General features: G+C 43.2%; 1 protein-coding gene across 9 annotated transcripts in view; it reads right to left on the bottom strand.

Moving 5' to 3' along the window:
* The window catches only part of GABPB1 (GA binding protein transcription factor subunit beta 1), a 58,965-nt gene that overhangs the window by 12,620 nt on the left and 26,514 nt on the right, over positions 1-19,831 (bottom strand). For 3 of the 9 annotated variants that reach the window (XM_066592651.1, XM_066592649.1, XM_066592650.1), the window contains exons 6-10: positions 18,684-18,746; positions 17,833-17,949; positions 13,523-13,711; positions 8,076-8,191; positions 2,767-2,850 (exon numbers count right to left, since the gene is read on the bottom strand). In XM_066592651.1, coding sequence (XP_066448748.1) covers positions 2,767-2,850; positions 8,076-8,191; positions 13,523-13,711; positions 17,833-17,949; positions 18,684-18,746 — 569 coding nt within the window. Of the gene's footprint in view, positions 1-766; positions 965-2,766; positions 2,851-8,075; positions 8,192-13,522; positions 13,712-17,832; positions 17,950-18,683; positions 18,747-19,831 lie in introns of those variants that run through there. The other 6 variants (XM_066592653.1, XM_066592654.1, XM_066592655.1 and 3 more) reach the window with 4 other exon arrangements.

The raw sequence follows: 19,831 nt of genomic DNA, 5'->3' as shown, positions 1-19,831 counted from the left end.
CCCTTGGAAATCAGCAGATTTTGCCAGGAAAAGGTGTGGCCAGTATCATATCTCCTGCAGGGAAAATGTATTATATGATGGCCATTCACTGCACAAGGTCATAAGTGTATAGGAGACCGTCAAACTAACTTTACAAACTCCATCTAGCTGAAAAGGTACACCATTTGCGTTTATTACTCAAGGTCTATCAAAGTGTGCACTTGAGGTTTTGTTTGGGCATTTACATAGTTGAGCCCAAAAAAAAAAAGGGGTAAAAAAAAGTACAATTCATGATGCCTATCCATAGCACTACATATACTAATGTGATGCTGTAAAACACACTAGGAACTTCAAGTGCCATGGCCAGAGTGGTAAGAAGTGAAACGTCCCTTTAAATAATGTCAAATATTAAAACGCAATGCCCAAGGATAAAAAAAAAAGACTTGAGAATTGAAGGGTTTTTCTTATGACTTAAACCCCTTTGTAGTAGGTCACGGATGTGGTCAGTGATTGGCTGCAGTAGCTCCATGTCTTTGATGTGGAGCGATTTTAAGTCATGGAAAGACTCCTTTAAATTAGAATTTGATTTGGGGGTGGGGGTATGTGTAATCCATGGGAATAACAAATAAGGGCCTGATCATTATTGCAGATTTATATTCATCTACAAGGCCATGTGATACTTTACTAAACTGGTCAACATAAAAAGACTCAGGACTCCTGTAATAACTTCCAATACATCTGAGTACTTTATGCAAGCAAAACAAAAAGCATCAAAATAATAAGACAGGTGTAACAGAAAGATCCAATACAAAAAAAATAAAAATGGTGGTAGTATTGGAAAGTGACACCCCAAAAGTGCTGTTAAACTTGTAGGAACCGCACACCTGTGATAGTTGAAGGCACTTTCACATCATGTAAATGGTAAAATCAGAGATGAGTCAAATCAGAGAAACTGTATATTCATAAGGTATCTTCCTTCCATAGACTGCACAATAAAGAGGAACACATTGTCAAGTGTCAGCCATTTAAAAGTATGGTGTGTAAAAAAACAGGAAAAAACGTGTAAGAGTAATAATTCAGTTAGGCACAGAAGAGAGCTGGACATGGCAATAGACTTCAGAACACAAAAACTAAATAGTTACTAAAAAACTCAGTCACTTATTAAAGGCTATGGGCACCTTTGCACTCATTTTTAGTTGTCCATTTGCTTCCTAACCACAAAATTAGAGGGACTTTCACATCACTTCGTGCCCCTTTGAACCGGTTTTCAAAATAAATAAAAATTACAAAGCTTTGTACCATTTACTAAAAAAATGAAAGTATCCCATGACATTAACCCCTTAAGGGCATGGCCTATTTAGGCATAAAGGACACAGCCCTATTTATTAATCTGACATTTTGCACTTTATGTGGTAATAACTTGAATGCTTTTACTTATCGATGCAATTAGGAGTGTTTTTTCTTGACATATTGTACTTTGTTAGTGGCACATTTTCATCAATAAATTTTGTCTATTAAAAAAAATAATACATTTACTAAAAAAAATTGTTAATATTCACAATTTTTAAACAGAACTTCATGCACCACTAAAATAGTTAATAATTTTAGCAATAATTTTTCACATTTACTAGCAAATCTCAAAAAACAGATTTCTGACATGGATTTTAAGGGTCTATACAGCGTTACTCAAAAAGAAGGAGCAGATTTGGGGATTTAATTACAAACTACAAAAGACAGGCACACAATCTGCACAGGACTGAAAAGAGGAAGGGTCACAGTTTTTCATGCTATCCCAGTAAGGGCGCATTCAGACGACCGTATATCGGCTGCATATTCACCCCGGCCGATATATTGCGTCCCTCTCTGCAGGGGGAGGAGGCTGGAAGAGCCGGGAGCAGTGCTCTGAGCTCCCGCCCCCTCTCTGCCTCCTCTCCACCCCCCTGCCCTGTTTTCAATGAGGAGAGGCGGGACAGGGCGGAGCTAATTTCCAAAACTTAGCCCCGCCCCTGTCCCACCTTCTCATTGCAAATAGTGCAGAGGGGCGGAGAGGGGGCAGGAGCTCAGAGCACTGCTCCCGGCTCTTCTAGCCTCCTCCCCCTGCAGAGAGAGACGCCGTATATCGGCCGGCGTGAATACCCGGCCGATATACAGTCGACTGAATGCGCCCTAAGTTCCATTTTCTGCTACATCCATTATGCCCCATATATTCATGAGATGTGTGGGTGACCAGTGCGTTTCTGTTTGCATATGCAATCAAGTTCAATAAACTTGCTTGTGACGAGGCGGCTGCTTTTGGAATGGACACCAGAATTCACATTGTACTTGAACAATGGAATCACACTTGGCAAACTCAAGCACACAAAACTATTTCTCCTGTGGGGTCGCCATTTTCCTATAAACTGAACAAGAAACAGCGCTGCGGTGTGGCAGAAAATGGAACTTACTGGTAGGTCATAAACGGTGACCCTTCCTCTTTTCAGTCATGTGCGGATTGTGTACCTGTTTTTTGTAGTTTGTAACTAAATCCCCAAATCTGCTCCTTTAATTTGAATAACTCTGCACATCAGAAAACCCCAATGAATCGCCCCCACTTTAAAAACTCCACCCCTCAAAGTATTCAAAACGAGATTTAGTTAGTCTGTTAACCCTTAAGATGTTTCACAGGAATTAAAGCGAAGTGCGTCAGAAATTAGAACATTTCAATTTTTTGCTGATTTTTAATTTAAAACCACGTTTTTCCAGAACACAGCAGGAGTTAGCAGAGAAACAAAATTCAGAATTTATTACCCCGATTCTGTAGTTTTTGAAATATCCCATATGTGGATGTAAACTGCTCTTGGGAGGACCACCATGTGGCTTTATGTGTAAGCTCTGTGGAGTACATCAGGGTAAAACATAAAAAAAAGGTGGTTAAATACAAAAATAAAATTTTAATTGCAGGGTTATTGTTTGTTTCACTGTCAGGATTCTTGTCAACTCTAAAACATAACGTTTATTAAATTTAAATCTAAAAAGACTTTAATCAACGCCTGACACATAACACATGAAAAAAATTCTAAAGAATAATCGTTTCCAGTACTCCGTGAATGTTGTGGAGCACAGGTGAAGGGGACTAGGCATCTGACCCCTAGGAAAAGTAGAGGGACCTTATAGTGTCACAATCCAGATATGCGACTTCTGGATTTGAATAAAATATGTCGTCAGCTAATTATGAGCTGACACAGGTCCTCGGTCTCATATCGTATTGTTCCTGTGATCCAGTGTACATAACTGGATCGAGGTTATTTATAAAGATCTATATTCTGGATATAATATCCCAATATAGAGCGTAGAATTCTTGGGCAAAAATTAATTTATAGCTCAGATCCTATTCTCAAAGGATTGAAATCAACTCGGGATTCAAAGTTCTCTCCTAATGTAAATTTCCAATTTTAAGGTTCAGGTTCGACACGTTTCTACTATCAGTAGATAGTTTCATCAGGAACCTATTATAGACAGCAGTAGTTAAAAGCTGCTGAAAAGAAGCCCTATTGTATTGTATAGATCGATAGTAATAACGTCTATAGTAAACAGGGGTGAGGGGTAGTGGATCCTATCAAGCTGAAGCTAGTATAATGCAGCATTCACACCCAAATCCCAAACAGGAACCAAAATAAAAAATGGCAGCAGCACCAGCCCTTATGGTAGGCTGGCGGCTAATGACTGGCTCGGTGTCTAAGTCAGGTATTTATGGTATCTGGGCTCCCACCCACTTGTTGGGGGTAAGTATTATATCAGCCACTCACAATGAGAGCAGTATGGATCCTCCTCTACATTGGGCTGTGCCTGGCTAACCAGGCCATAATTTAGTGCATCGGATCAAGTTGGTGCCCCAGGGTCATTGTTTGAAACAATCTTTTATGCACAGGCCGGGTTGTGTTGGGCACATTTCACAGTGATAAATGGTGTCCTTCCTTAGCCCTCGTTTGTAATAGACTGCAACTTTTTGGGTCCTTCCTTTCTTACCAGTGAAGGGAACTTCACTAGGAAAGTGTTGCCCTAGTACAAAACGTGTAGCCTCACTTCCAGAAGTCCTGGGCTAGCCACCATTCCGGATCTACAAATATTAGGGCCTTGTTGACCTCCTCCTGGAGTAAAAAAAAGGTGCCCTTCTGGCCTGCACATGAATATAGCAAGTAGGCAATATACCGTGCCACCTGTATGATGTACACAGCCACTTTTATACCACATCCTTGTTTTCTGCATGGCATTGCACGGCTTAAAGACTTGATCAGACAAGTCAAGCTCTCACTTGTACCGATTGCAGTTGAGGACGTAGTCTGGGTTGGAGGTCTCTGTACTGATACCTTGTACTGGGCAGGGGGTCCTGCTATGGGCATGTATTGTACTCAATATAAGGATGTCCCGCTTGTCCTTATACCTGACACGCAATACGTTGTCACCGCATAGTTCTCTCACCCCTTCAGAGAATTTGCCCAAACAGCGACTTAGGGGGGCTTTTAAGTTTTCTTTCTAACAGTGCCACATGCCACAGTTCTTCTGGAAGCAAAGTTATGGTATAGGGGAACACTGGTGTACAAATTATCCAGGTAAAGGAGGTAACCCAGGTCCAGTAGTGGGGGCACCAATTCCCATACAATCTTTCCTGTAATTCCCAGGAGGAGGGGAATGGGGCATTCTGGAGGCTCAATTCTGGTGTCTCTACCTTTGCAAATTCTGAACTTGTGAAAATGTCCAAGCTGTGCAAAATTACATCAGGGTACACACACCATATCTTGGCCTCCTTGCTGGGCAAGTATTGACAGAATCGAAGCCTTCCTTTGAAATGCACCCAGGACTCATCTACATAAATATTTTTCTCAGGGGTGTATGCTTCGTCAAAGTAAGCATCAAAATGCTCCATTTCCCGCCTGATTTTATATAAGCGATTATAATTGGGGTCATCGCTGGGTGGGTATTGTTTATGGACATTATAATGCAGGAATTTTATGATCACTTCAAAATGTGTCCTTAACATAGCCATGCAGAACATTGGGGTGTAGTATAAAAGATCAGTGCTCCAGTAGGCCCTAAGGGCTCATGTCCACGGGCAAAATAAGAATTAAAATCCGCAGCGGATTTTAACTCTTCTCCTGCCCGCGGATCCGCATGTCATAGGGATGCATTGACCACCCGCGGGGTAGATAAATACCCGCGGATGGTCAATAAAAGTGATTTTAAAAAAAATGGAGCATGAAAAAATCCGGACCATGCTCCATTTTCGGGCGGGTCTCCCGTGGGCTTCTATTGAAGCCTATGGAAGCCGTCCGGATCCCTGGGAGACCTAAAATAGGAATTTAAAAGAATTTACCCATCCGTAGCGGGCGGGGAAGGTCTTCTCTTCCTCACGGCCAGATCTTTCTTGCTTCGGCTCGGCGACGTGCCGCCTGCGTGACGAGGTCATCCGCCAGCCGAAAAAGAAGATCCGGCCGTGAGGAAGAGAAGACTTTCCCCGCCCGCTACGGATGGGTAAATTCTTTTAAATTCCTATTTTCAGCGCTCATGTCCGCGGGGCAGGAGGGACCCTCTGCAGATTCTCCATGGAGAATCCGTAGCGGGCCTGATTTTCCCCGTGGACATGAGGCCTAATGCTTGGCTTCTTTCATAATATAATGCCATAAAATGTCATTATTTCTGATGCATTTATAGGGGTCCACTTGTGGGGTTTTGCAAAACTAGAGTTTTCTCAAATGAAATTTTGGCATATAAATTGGTCTGGGTAACCATAAGGGCAATAAAGTCATCTGGAAAAACAAACGAACACAAAAAACTTAAAGTCCACCCCCTTAAGCCCTGCTATATGAAATTGTATCCCTGAGTTCCCAGTAAAATCAGGGATATGGGGTGTGATATCTGTAGGGCTAATACACATAGGATCTGAAGAATCTGGGACCTCTGCAGTGGCAGTTGCTTTCTTGGGGGGAGGGGGGGGGGTCAGAGTCACGAGACGATGAAGAGGATGACACTAGAAAAGTTGGATCATCTTCACTAGTCTGACTCATGCCATATAATTGCATACGCCCCCTTTGCAGTAAACCTCCTGTGGGTCACAATACATATTTACATTTATTATGCACCAAAAAAGCTATTTATTGTGTGTCTGACCACAGAACAAGGGATCATGACCATGACCATGATATGTGGATGGGAATACAGCAGGTACTACACTGACAAGACCCCTTTAGTACACTAAGTCCAATCACTATAATTTTTCTATTTTTGACAGGATTTTCTTCCCCCTCTCTCCTAACTTCCAATAACACACTGTGGTGGTTGGCCAGTCAGCAATACAGTCTACAGTTAGGAAGCTGGAGTGTACAGGGTCTGCAGATGTGCCAATTTCCTAACAGTGGACAAGTAGAGTGAGTGAAAGCATAGTTCAGCTATGTGCACATGGCCGTAACTGCAAACTGCTCCTGAGTTGCCAATCCGATATACATGGATAAAGCACATTCAGCTGCATTGCATGTCCTATTTCTCGTGCATGAAAAGAAACAGGAATAGGACAGGTCACGAGTTACATGTACATGTAAAAAGAAGGCAAGGTGTATAGCCTCAGTCTACCATGGGGCTGTGTGCCATCTGTGGAATTACACTAACCACACACAGCTCAAAAATATGTTGTGCCCCTTGCCTTAGGCTGCCTTCACACAGGCAAGAAAACCGCGCAAGATTTGTGCGTTGCCAGTCGCACAAATTTGAACCTTATTCTTTTGAATCGGGTCATACACGTGAGCAATGTTTTCCTGCATGGCACCATGATGCGGGAATCAAATCGCAGCATGTTCTATCTTTCTGCGTGCTTTTGAATCATAGTGCCCGTTGTTTTCAATGGGGGGGGGGGGGGCGGTGGCAGCATCGCGCCACCTGCTAGGTGCACACGATGCGATGTCTCCCATTGAAAACAATAGAAAAAAAAACTCCACAATCCTCCCCCGAAGTGATGCAAGGCTGTTTTGACATAAAAGAAGCCTCGCATCCGTAGGGAAGCAAGTGCGATAAGGAGCCGTGATTCACTGACCCATAGCGCATCTCACCCGTATGAAGTTAGCCTTAGTGTACATTTTCTTTAGTTACGTGGTGTCCGAATTTAATGAGAATAAAGTATATTAAGTCAACTTTTTTAATGCAACTTTCTAAAAAATATAGTCTTCATAAAAAATGTCCAACTATTTTTCTGATGTAGCGTCTATGTACATGCTGCACATGGCTGGCTGTACTGCTGTCTCGAACACGGATCCAACAACACAATGCTCCTGGGTACTGTTGGATCTCCTTACTTTCCCCCTCATATGTCAATGTTAGAGATAGCAGCAGGGAGGAGAAGCTTGTACAAAACAGATCAGAGTGTTGAGAAAAGAAAGAAACCATGTCTAGGGAGGGCAGATTACACAAGCTGTACAGTATTAGAGTGTAGACATTGAGCAGAGCACATAAAATGCAGAATCTGCAGGGGTAGTGCTGCAGGATCGCACAAGGTGTGCATCAATGTAGAGAGAGGAGAGTACCCACAGCAGATTCAGAAGGAAGTAAGAAACCACAGTCCTCAGCATCAGTGTGTCAGCACAAGGGAGAAGACATCCCTCAGACTGTAGAAGGAGAACCAGTATAGAAATAAAGCTGTGCTGACACATGAGAGCTAGTGTTAGGCAGAAACATCCTAAACACACAGAACCCAGTGATCATGCATTAATCAGAAGGACACACACCCACATGAAAAGTCTGACACTAGGTGCAGGATGCAAACTGTATCAGGGAATCTAAAAATGAACGAAGGAATAGAGAATGCCACCTAAAACTTTTCAATTCAAGGTAGATATATATTTATTATATATCTTTTTTCCATGTCAAAGGTGTCCATAGCCTTTAAAAGGTATGATAAATGTTTTTCCTCTAAAGAGATTGTTTCAGTCACATTAAAATTCCATTGAGCCTCAGGTCTACAAAAAAAAAATCCAGTAAAGCCGGACAGGGTTACAGATTCTAATAGGTCACTTGTAGGGAGCATATACCTTGAAATCAGATTTCCAATATTCAAGAACAAAACTAGACGTTACCTCAATCTCTGCAGAGTCCACACGATTTTCAATGATCTCAATGCATTGTCTTTTAGCAGGGGGCTCTTCACTGATTACAGTTTCTTCTGCAATGTCAGTTGCTGGTACTGTCAATACTACAACAATAAAAGCAAGTATACTCAATAACATTTGGTGTATATTTGGAAGGTTAAAGCTGTTGATGTAATTTCTATTTATGCTCTATGCTACATACATGTACAGAAAGCAATACATTTGCACACACTAAATCAGGGGTCCCCAACTCCAGTCCTCCGGGACCACCAACAGGGCATGTTTTCAGGATATCCTATGGTAGGAACACCTGTGGCAATGTCTGAGGACTGACGATAATTACATCACCTGTGCAACACTGAGGAAATCCTGAAAACATGACCTGTTGGTGGTCCCTGAGGACTGGAGTTGGGGAACACTGCACTAAATAATTCAACTTCTTTCATTTCTACCTCAAATATAAGCTGAAACATTATAAGTAGAGATGAGCGAGCACGCTCGGTAAGGTCAGTTACTCAAACGAGCCTCGCTCATCTCGAGTAACTGCCCTCTCCTCCCGAGTGTGCTCGGTGGGGAAAGCAGAGGGCGGCTGGGGAGAGAAAGAGATATCTCTCTCATTCTCTCGCCCCCCCCCCCCCCCCCTCCGCTAGGGAGAAGGCAGTTACTCGAGATGAGCGACACTCGCTCGAGTAACTGACCTTACTGAGCGTGCTTGCTCATCTCTAATTATAAGGAAGGAAAGTCTAATACTGTACTTCTGTGTGCCACTAAGTGTTATAGGTGTCCTTATACAATAGGGTAAAGTTGATGAAAATGGACAATTTCAAACCAAAAACAATCATTCATCAGGTGACATTTAACAATGAATGATCGTTTTAAATGAGACTGTCATCGTCTGAAGAGATGTTGGCTAGGTTTGAAATTTTCCCACTATAGACAAAAAACTGCTAACCCTCTCTATCCTGCTGCTACTAGCTGCTGGGGATATCTCTCCCAATCCTGGCCCACCCTCCACTGCTCCTAGCTATCACCCCCTACCTGACTCACTAAGAAAATCCCCAAGCCCAACTGCTAGCCCATGCATACACTCCCCTGACTCCTTTAAATGTGCCCTCTGGAACTGCCAGTCAGCATGTAATAAACTCCCCACCATCCATGACTTTTTTACTGCTAAATCTTTAAACCTGCTAGCTCTCACAGAAACGTGGATCCAGCAGTCTGACACGGCCTCCCCTGCTGCACTGTCTTACAATGGCCTGCAGTTCTCCCATACCCCGAGACCAGATGACAGGCGTGGCGGAGGAGTAGGTGCTCTTCTTTCCCCGAAATGCACCTACCAGGTCATCCCCCCTGTACCCTCACTCACTTTTCCATCATTTGAGGTACATATGCTACGGCTTTTCCGCCCGCTGTCCATGCGAGTAGCAGTTATCTATCGCCCCCCAGGTGCTCCTCGCCTGTTTTTGGACCACTTTGCTGCCTGGCTCCCCCACTTCCTATCCTATGAAATTCCAACCCTCATCTTAGGTGATTTTAACATCCCCACTAATGACCCCAACTCCCCATCTGGCTCACAGCTTCTTTCGCTCACCTCCTCCCTTGGTCTCTCTCAACTCACAGCCTCTCCCACTCACAGGGATGGCAACACTCTTGATCTGGTCTTCTTCCGTCTCTGCTCTGTTTCCAACTTCACTAACTCCCCTCTCCCGCTCTCAGATCATAACTTCCTCTCTTTCTCTGTCACGCTCCCTACCATCTCTCCAGACCCACCTACCTACAGTACCTACAGGAACCTTAAGGCCATTCACACCCAGGACTTTGCTGAATCCCTACAGTCCTCTCTGTCACCCATCTCTCTCCTCTCCTGCCCCAACCTGGCTGCCGCTCACTACAAACCGCTCTCAAACATGCCCTGGATGAAGCAGCGCCCCCCAGAACCCGAGCCATTCGATGTAGAACACGGCAACCCTGGCTCACACCTCATACACGCTTCATCCGGCGGTGCTCTAGAAGTGCTGAACGGCTGTGGAGGAAATCGCAAACGTCACCAGACTTCCTCCACTACAAATTCATGCTCAGAACCTACAACCTCGCCCTCCACCACGCCAAACAAGTCTACTTCACCTCTCTAGTCTCCTCACTATCCCACAACCCTAAACGGCTCTTTGATACTTTTCACTCCCTTCTCAGCCCAAAACCGCAGCCCCCAGTGACGGATCTCAGTGCTGAAGAGTTGGCTGCTTACTTCAAAAAGAAAATAGACGACATCCGTCAGGAAATAACTTCCCAATCCCAGACTAGCCCTGACCCTAGTCCTGTCAGCACTGCATCTAGCTCCTGCTCACTGTCTGTACTCAGACCAGCGACAGAGGAAGAAGTCTCCAAATTGCTCTTCTCTGCTCGCCCCACCACCTGCGCTAGCGACCCTCTCCCCTCACACCTCCTCCGTTCCTTCTCCCCAGTGGTCATCTCCCATCTCACCACTATATTCAACCTCTCTCTGACCTCTGGCATCTTTCCCTCTTCTTTCAAACACGCCATCATATCCCCACTGCTAAAGAAACCGACTCTGGACGCGACTGATGCTGCCAACTACAGACCCATCTCAAACCTCCCCTTCATCTCCAAACTACTAGAACGCCTAGTTTACTTCCGCCTTGTAAGCTACTTATCAGAGAACTCTCTCCTAGACCCCCTACAGTCTGGCTTCCGACCTCAACACTCGACAGAAACTGCCCTTACTAGGGTATCCAATGACCTACTGACAGCCAAATCGAGGGGCGATTACTCCCTACTGATCCTCCTCGACCTTTCTGCAGCGTTTGACACTGTTGACCACAAACTCCTCCTCAGTATGCTACGCTCCATCGGCCTAAAGGACACTGCCCTCTCCTGGTTCTCCTCTTACCTATCTGACCGCTCTTTCAGTCTCCTTTGCTGGCTCTACCTCCCCTCCTCTTCCCCTTGCTGTTGGGGTCCCCCAGGGCTCGGTCCTTGGCCCCCTTCTCTTCTCTATCTACACAGCCCCTATTGGACAAACCATCAGGAGTTTTGGCCTCAAATACCACCTGTATGCTGATGACACCCAGCTATACACCTCTGCCCGTGACATCTCTGCACCCTTCCTCCAAAACATCACCGACTGTCTGTCCGCTGTCTCTAACACCATGTCCTCTCTCTACCTAAAACTAAACCTCTCTAAAACTGACTTACTGGTATTTCCACCCTCCACTAACCGACCTCATCCTGACATGTCCATCTCAGTGTGTGGTGCCACCATAACTCCTAGACAACACGCCCGCTGCCTTGGGGTCATATTTGACTCTGATCTCTCTTTTGCCCCCTACATCCAATCTCTGGCCCGAACAGGTCAGCTGCACCTCAAGAACATCGCAAGAATCCGCTCTTTTCTCACTGTGGAGACGTTAAAAACGCTTATTGTCGCCCTCATCCACTCCCGGCTCGATTATTGCAACTCGTTGCAGATCGTCCTCCCCTGCACCAGACTCTACCCTCTCCAGTCCATCCTGAATGCGGCAGCCAGGCTCATCTTCCTGTCCAGCCGCTACTCGGACGCCTCTGTCCTGTGCCGGTCACTGCACTGGCTGCCCGTTAAATACAGAATTCAATTCAAACTCGCTACCTTCATCCACAAAGCCCTCCACAGTACAGCGCCACCCTATATCGCCTCCCTCATCTCAATCCATCAACCAGCCCGGGCTCTCCGCTCTGCTAATGAAACCAGACTGAGCGCCCCTTTAATTCGAACTTCTCATTCCCGCCTCCAAGACTTCTCCAGAGCAGCGGTCCTCTGGAACGCACTACCAAAGGCTACCCGAGCTATCCAGGACTCGCAGAACTTCAGGCGTGCTCTAAAAACGCACTTCTTCAGGGAGGCATACCGCATTCCCTAAACAAACCCCTCTGTATGCAGCCTGATAACATGCTCCCTGACCTACTGACTGCAATCCCTGCTAGCCATCATAAACCGCTCCTGCAGTCACACCGTTTCTGCCGTCACACGGCTAAATGTCTGACCATTGTCTATGTGTATAGCATCGCTCACTCTCCACCTCGCCATACTGTGCACATCTCCAGCCCCTTTACCCTCTGTATCACCCCATTACTTGTAGTATGTAAGCTCGTTGGAGCAGGACCCTCACCCCTATTGTTTCCATCAACTGATTACTATATGTAACCGTGGTTCTGTAATGTTTGTATTTTGTCTTTCTGTATTCCCCCCTGTCTATGTAAGCGCTGCGGAATATGTTGGCGCTATACAAATAAAGATTATTATTATTAAAAACAAACAAACAAAAAAAACAGCTTTAGTCTACGAATAACCAGTCTTTAAAAGAATGTTTCCCAAAAGATTATTTGTCGGTCACTCAGTGTTATTGTATATAAATGACTTGTTTGTAACAGTCAACATGTAATATGTGCATGGTTGAGTCTGCGAAATGATCATTCATCAAGCGATAAAAGTTAATTAACAATTGTTCATCCATTTCCCTGTTTCTTTCTAATGCATATAGCCACATTTAGGTACAAATTTGAAGGAAGGATGGAGACCCAAAATAGTTACTGTATCGATTGTTACAGCCACCAGTCCTAATTAACACCTGTACAGGCAAATTTACACTTTGAAAACAACCTCATACGTTTACTTACATATAAAGCTGAATGCAATAGGGGGTGTAACTCCAGCCATAGTGGTAGCCATTGGGCCCAAGTCTCTGGTGGGCTGAGGCTATCAGAACCCCCTGACAATACAGATACCAAGTGGGGAAGGCTAACAAAAACACAATATAATCTTTTGTTCCCCCAGACACTGTAGTTCTTCTGGTTAGCGCGACCACATGCCCAATGGCGTTTGACCACTATGTGCCATCCCTGGCCTCAGTAGTCAAGCGTCATACCATGTAACCGCACTATCCGGAAGGGAGGAAGCATTATCACTGATGTGGGTAGAATAGGAGGCAATACTACGGATGTGGGAGTTGCAGAATGAAAGCTGTTAGGTGTTTGGTTGCTATATACAACCAACTGTGGCAACTGCTTTCCTGTGCATTCGACTTATGCTACAGTCACTTATGTGACTTCATGCATATTTTCGATATTACATTGAAAATAAGATTAGGATGTTGTGCAATTTATGTAAAGTAGAGAATTCAGGGAATTCTAAATCCATTTATACAAGGAAGCATTGTTAGGGGTTATAGTAAGGTTTCTTTGCATAAATAGCAAGTATTTAGCACCATGTATGCCTATGTATTGTTCATCTGAATTAAAGCACGTTAAGTACTCATCCTTGGCTAAAATTACTTCTCATAAATGCCGGGGGGATTATTTTTACTCTTCTGAAAAAATATGTAGTGCAATCTCTCATTAAGACACAGCAATTTTTAGAAACATTTGCATTAACAATGGCTTACCTTGTTGACCATCCGGCATTGTGACAATAATTGGCTGACCTATGCCACTTGACGGGATAGCAGACTGAAGATTACCAAGATGGATGCCATCTGTCACTATGGTGATGACTTGCTGCCCACCAGAACTAACAACTTGTTGAATTGCACCATCAACTGACTCAGCGGTTACCACTTCTTCTGTAGCTACCACTAGATAACACAATGAAAACAGAACGTAATTGAACACATATATATTTTGCTTTGTAACGATTATAAACAAGGCTTGGAAGTGTGATACAAAAAGGTGTATATAATACAAGCAACATTTTTTTACACTAAATTATATAATGCACAAAAGTCTATAAAGAATAAAATCAATGGTATCTTTCTATATATTGTAATGACAGTAAATACATAATTATGTAGTGACACAATGATTCTGCATAGAAAAGCTGGCCAATTCACCCTATGGAATGGGGATAATTCTTGTGCGGGTCCATGGCCCTTCAAACTGCACATCTGCGGCAGAAATCAGATTGTCAGCCTTGGATTGTGCAGATCCGTGTCAAATTGAACAAGTCTCATTTCCACATGGTGCAAAGTTGGAAAAAAAAATATAGGGTTCTAAAATAAATTTGTGGGAAAAACAGCATTCTGGATTATAGAGGTTCGTTTGTCTTTTAATAATGAATGTGCAGTGAAACATGTGAGGCAACTAATGATTAAAGTGAATTGTATTAATTCATTGAAGCTTTATTGGCAGGACCGAATAAACACTAGCATTCCTAAAGAAAGTGGATATAGGGATTGTGGGATAGGGATGAGGGGTTGGGGGCCGATGATGTGAGGGATGAAGAGACATCTTGGGTAGTGGTATAGAAGAGCACGGCATATCATGCTTCTTTCATTTTTTTCTTCTACATTCTCTGGCTTCAAATGAGTTAATCAACATTTAAAGGTCGCGCAGCCTTAAATGAAGCCATAGTGAACGGTTGAGGCTGCAAGCACGATTTATAGAGAAACAAAATGTTCGGGACTTTGTAAAGTTTACTTGGTACAACAAATGCATTTCAGAAGAGGATAGCAAACACACAGCTAAAGCATATGGCAGTACAGCAGCTTCTATACACTTTAGCCAAATAGCTGCGGTATCTGTATGTAAGGGTAACTGCAGCCAATTGTCAATCTGTCCTGCAAATTATCTGCCACAAAGGCAAGCTGCTCAAAAATCACCAATGAGTCCTTTGATTTCTGTCATTTTCTGTATACCAAGTTTTGCTTTTACGTCACAACAGAGACAGAGATCTAAGATATTCCTGCTGTGATTCAAGCTTTCATCTCCACAATTAATTAGTCAATTGTACTCAAAAGACAGTCATCTTGATAATAAAAGGTGCTTTCAATCTCCAGACATGGAATAACCAAAATTATGTGACATTACATATAAATTACATAAAGCGCCATCTAAGAATAAATAGATTCAAATGAAACATAATATATAAAAAAAATAAATAAAGCTATGGTTTTGATTCAGCAGTATAAACATAATTGTGCCCCCTTAATCTGTAGTTACACACACAATCCAAATTTGCTTTGTAGCAGGCAAAAAAACCCATTTTACACGAAGGTGGAGTTGAGGACAACATTTAATTGTCCACATAAAAAATTAAAGTTGGCTGTGATAGCCAATATCATCCACATGGCAGATTTTTTTTTTTTAAAGAGTCATATAACTATTGTCTTTCTATTGCCTAAAAAAAAGCATTTTTACATGAGCAATCATTTAGTGAAAAAGTGATTGTTTAGGCCGAATGCACACAACCGGGTTGGATTCCACGTGCCGGACTCTGCAGCAGGATCCAACCAAGTGCACGGCCAGCGAGTCCAGTGTATCTATCTGGATGTTTTTTCTTCTGTACTGCGGATGTGCCAGCACACATGCGCAGTACAGATGTGACCACTTCATCGCTAGGCGATGACGCAGATCCCACTGCCTTTTCCCAATGAGGATTGCGGAAGGACTGCAGGACAGACGGCTTCTATTGACTTCAATGGAAGCAGTCTGCAAGGAATTCAGACAAAAATAGAGCATACTGTGATTTTCCCACCACGAGTGGAAAAAAAATAAATAAAAAATAATCGCAATTGATTTCCGATTGTGGGCATGCAAACCCACTTCTACATTGAATGCTATAGCAGGTATCTGGAGGCAGACACCCGCTCTGGGTTCCGCAATGCAAATCTGGTCATGTGCATTGGGTCTAACGTTGGATTTTTTTTTTTTTGAGTTGTCAGCGGAAACTAAGAAGGTCATTTAAAAATGCTATACGCCAGTTTTGTGACGTAGAAAAGTCGCAAAGCTTTGTTCAAGGGCCACTTGCACAAAAATGTTGCAGTTTATCAGCCTTCTGCACCATCCCTGCCACTTTTCCAAAATGGGAGGCACTTGCCGCAGCTGTGGCCACCCCGGACCAACAGATATATGTATAATTTACACTACACAAGCTGGCTTAAGTTACAACAGAAATCTAAGCCTGGTCAGGACCAGGTGTATGTTTCTGTTAAGGTGCACAAAGGTTTGGAGCTTGTGCTGAATGCATGAAGAGGCGTGCACCTCTTTAGGTTTTCAGGGCACAATGCGCTGGGGAAAATCCAACTAAGCAAGGTGTCGGAAATGCTGGGCTTAAGGCCCATTTACATGCAATGATGATCATTCAAAATTTGTTCAAACGAGTGAAAGTGAGCAATAATCGTTATGTATAAACACAAAGCCACCGTACACTATTCGTTCACTTGCCGTTTATCGCAGAGTTTCAGCCTGCATAAAAATAGTCGTTAGTTTGTTTGCTTGACGTTAGATTTAAGTGGCAGTTGTGCAATCTTCCAAACGATTCATTTATGCTGCATAAATGATGAGCAAGGAGCTTATCACTCATCGTTCAGTTTAAACAGCAGCCGTTCAGTAGTGAACGGCTGCTGTGTTATCTCAATGGAGAGGGGCGGGGGAGCGAGGGGAGAGAAGTCTCCTGCACTGCCCCGCCCCCCTGCTGGCCGCTCCGTGAACCAGCCAGCTCTGCTAGCTCCGATGCAGGAGCATGGGAGCGAGGAAACACAGGGACAAGAGTCAGGCATCGATTGCCCGACATTCGTCCCGTGTAAAAGGACCTTCAATGGGCTTTAGTAAATTTTCCCCTATGTGCTTAATTACAGCCAGTCATTCACCACCTTGCACACTTAACTTTATACCTCATCTGCCTATCTAGTTTGCCATGTTGATTGTTTAATTCTTCATATAAGTGATCAGATGTCTGTGGATGGTCTCTTAAGATTATCATCATCTTACAAAGCCACTGTATATTACTAGGATACACCATCACTTTATGATTGTCAACATAAAGCAAATATTTATTTTTTTTAAACAAGGGGTTTTTGCTTGTTTTTTTTTTATGCAGTACACCATTAAAAAAGAAAAATATATAAAATTTGGTATCGCCATAATTGGAATGACAAATCATGTTTAAAAGTACCTTGAACGCCACAAAAATCAAAGTCCTCAAAACAATTTCACCACGCTTTTAAAATTATAAAGGTTTTCCAATATGTTCACTGGTACCATTGAAAAATACAACTCACCTCGAAATGAAAGGGTTTCCTCAGGATATGGAGAGAAAAAAATTCTTACAAAATATAAGTAAGAGCATAAAGGGTGGACCGATTTTCTGTTTAGAGCTGTATGCAGATCTACGTTTCCCAATAGTTACAGACAACATACAAACCCTTGGTACTGTTATCCTTCAAGAGCTTTTTTGTAACTTATCTATTGATGACCAATCCTCAGGATAGGTCATCAATAGTTGATTGATAAAGGTCCTCTGCTCTGGACCCCCAGCAATCAGCAGTTTGCCATGACCACTGTCAGTGGAGACACAGATAAAAGCACAGCTCTGTCCATATTGCAGTGGTCTGGGTTAGTATTGCAGTCACAGCTCCCCCACAATCAATTACTCATGACCTATCCTGAGGATAGATCATCAATTGATAAACCTCGAAAAGCCCCTTTTAGTCATAATCCTTTACATCTGCCCCCTACTTCTTGCTAACTTTTCAAATGTATAGTAGGAAAAAGTAGTAGACACACACACACACAAAAAAAAAGTATAACTGCATTATTAGACAATGCTATGTCTGTTTGTAGTCTTTACCACGGAGATACACAGGCCTGCATAGTAGCTGTAAACACCATATAGCAGGATAATTTTATTGAAGACCATTTCATATGTAGAATATCTGCAAACTTAAATTTGCTTTCTGGTAATAAATTATATACAAACCTGGTGTTTCCGATGAATTAGATAATGGAGCAGAAGCTTCAGCTAGTGCTGCCAAAGTAGCCAAGACAGAGGTTGATGAATTGCCAAACTGCACTGCAGAGGATATCCCATTATCATCTTTATTAGGAAAAGAGGAAAAAAAATAAATTAAGTTCTTTAGCAAGGAGCATATACAATTTCAAAATCACGCACCAACCACTTATACAGATGTTAAAATGGAACAATAAACCCATTCCCCTATGCAAAAGAGAAGTATAACTCCAACTTTGGTGGTACTCAATAACTTATTCCATAATTATGTAGATGCTCCATTTAGCCACAAACTGTTTAGAAGGACTTAAATTTCCTTCATCACACTCAAACAAGCAATTTGCACCATTGTTAGTTAATATGTAGACTACAGACAGTTACTAGACTAGAAAGATGTTCTAAATGTCCATCAACAAATCATAATTCGCGTTGAGAGATTGTTGAAAAATTCAGATTATGAGCAACCGGGAGTGACCTGTGGTTAGCACTGCTGCCTTGAAGTGGTGGAGTCTCAGGTTCAAATCCCCATCAAAGTCACTGTTGAAGCTATAACTCCAGCAGTGCTAAGCCAACAAACCAGTCCTTTCCAGATCTAACAAAAACAAAACAAAAACAAGCCATCCCAGCCAATCATGACGATCAACACTAGTCATAATTTGAGGATATCCTATAGGGACACCTATGGCAATTTCTAAAACATTGATAATTATATCAGCTGTGCAATACTAAGGATATCCTGAAAACATGACCTGTTGGGGGACACTTTATACAATAGCTATTTTTTTTTTTAAATAATTTTAAAAAACGGGAATTTTTCTTACCGATAATTCCCTTTCTTGAAGGCATCATGACAGCATACATCTGGAGGTTGCTCACCTGCTGACCTGATGGGACAGGAAAAGGCAGAGCATAAAAGAAACCTCCCTCCACCAAACACCAGTGCGTTCCAAATAACCACAGTGACAGAATACTTAACCAGAAGGTGTGTTTTATTGTCATCACACACCTCAGACAAAGAAATCATAAGCATACACATTACCTCATGTGTTGGACAAAACAAGGGTAACCATGTTGGTAGGGGGGGGAAAAAGCCCGTATGCTGTCATGATGCCTTCAAGAAAGGGAATTATCGGTAAGAAAAATTCCCGTTTTCCCTTTGACATCATGACAGCATACATCTGGAGGAATACCAAATAACTGGCATGGGCTTTTTTAGGGAGGGATTACTGCTTGGAGCACCTTCCTCCCGAAGGTTGCATCCTGACTACATTTAAAGTCCAGCCTGTAGTGTTTAATAAAGGTATGGCCAGAAGTCCACGTGGCTGCGTTACAAATCTGCTCGATTGACGCGTGCGCTCTTTCTGCCCAAGAGGATGCCACCGCTCTCATCGAGTGGGCCTTCAATCCTTCTGGAGGAGGGATGCCCTTGGCCTTGTAAGCCTCCTGGACAGCTCTCCTGAGCCACCGGGCGATCGCATCTTTAGATGCGGCCCTTCCTTTGGCCTGCCCCTGAAATTGAACGAAAAGTTTATCAGTCTTTCTGAAACTTTCCGTTGCCTCAAGGTACGCTAGTACAGCTCTTTTGACATCTAGATTATGGAGCTTCTGCTCCTTTTCGTTTTTGAAATCTTGGCAGAAGGCTGGAATAACTATTGGCGGGCCTCTGCGGAAATCTGACAAGACTTTAGGCTGAAAGGACGGGTCTAAAGAAAATACTATTTTGTCTGGGTGAATAGTCATATATGGGGCCCTTCGTGAGAGGGCCTGGATTTCACCCACGCGTCTAGCCGACGTGACTGCCACAAGGAGGGCTACCTTATACGTCAGCAAGGCGATGGATAGATCTCTAATAGGTTCACATGGGGGATCGCAGAAGGCCTGAAGGACTATGGTCAGATCCCAGGGGGGTGCCGTAAGCCTTGTAAATGGATGCAATCTACTTGCCCCTCTAAGAAATCTCCTAATCCAC

Source organism: Eleutherodactylus coqui, chromosome 2, assembly GCF_035609145.1.
Source record: "Eleutherodactylus coqui strain aEleCoq1 chromosome 2, aEleCoq1.hap1, whole genome shotgun sequence".
Taxonomy (NCBI): domain Eukaryota; kingdom Metazoa; phylum Chordata; class Amphibia; order Anura; family Eleutherodactylidae; genus Eleutherodactylus; species Eleutherodactylus coqui.
Note: the sequence above shows the minus strand (reverse complement) of the source record. Positions and strands in the feature narration are given on the sequence as shown.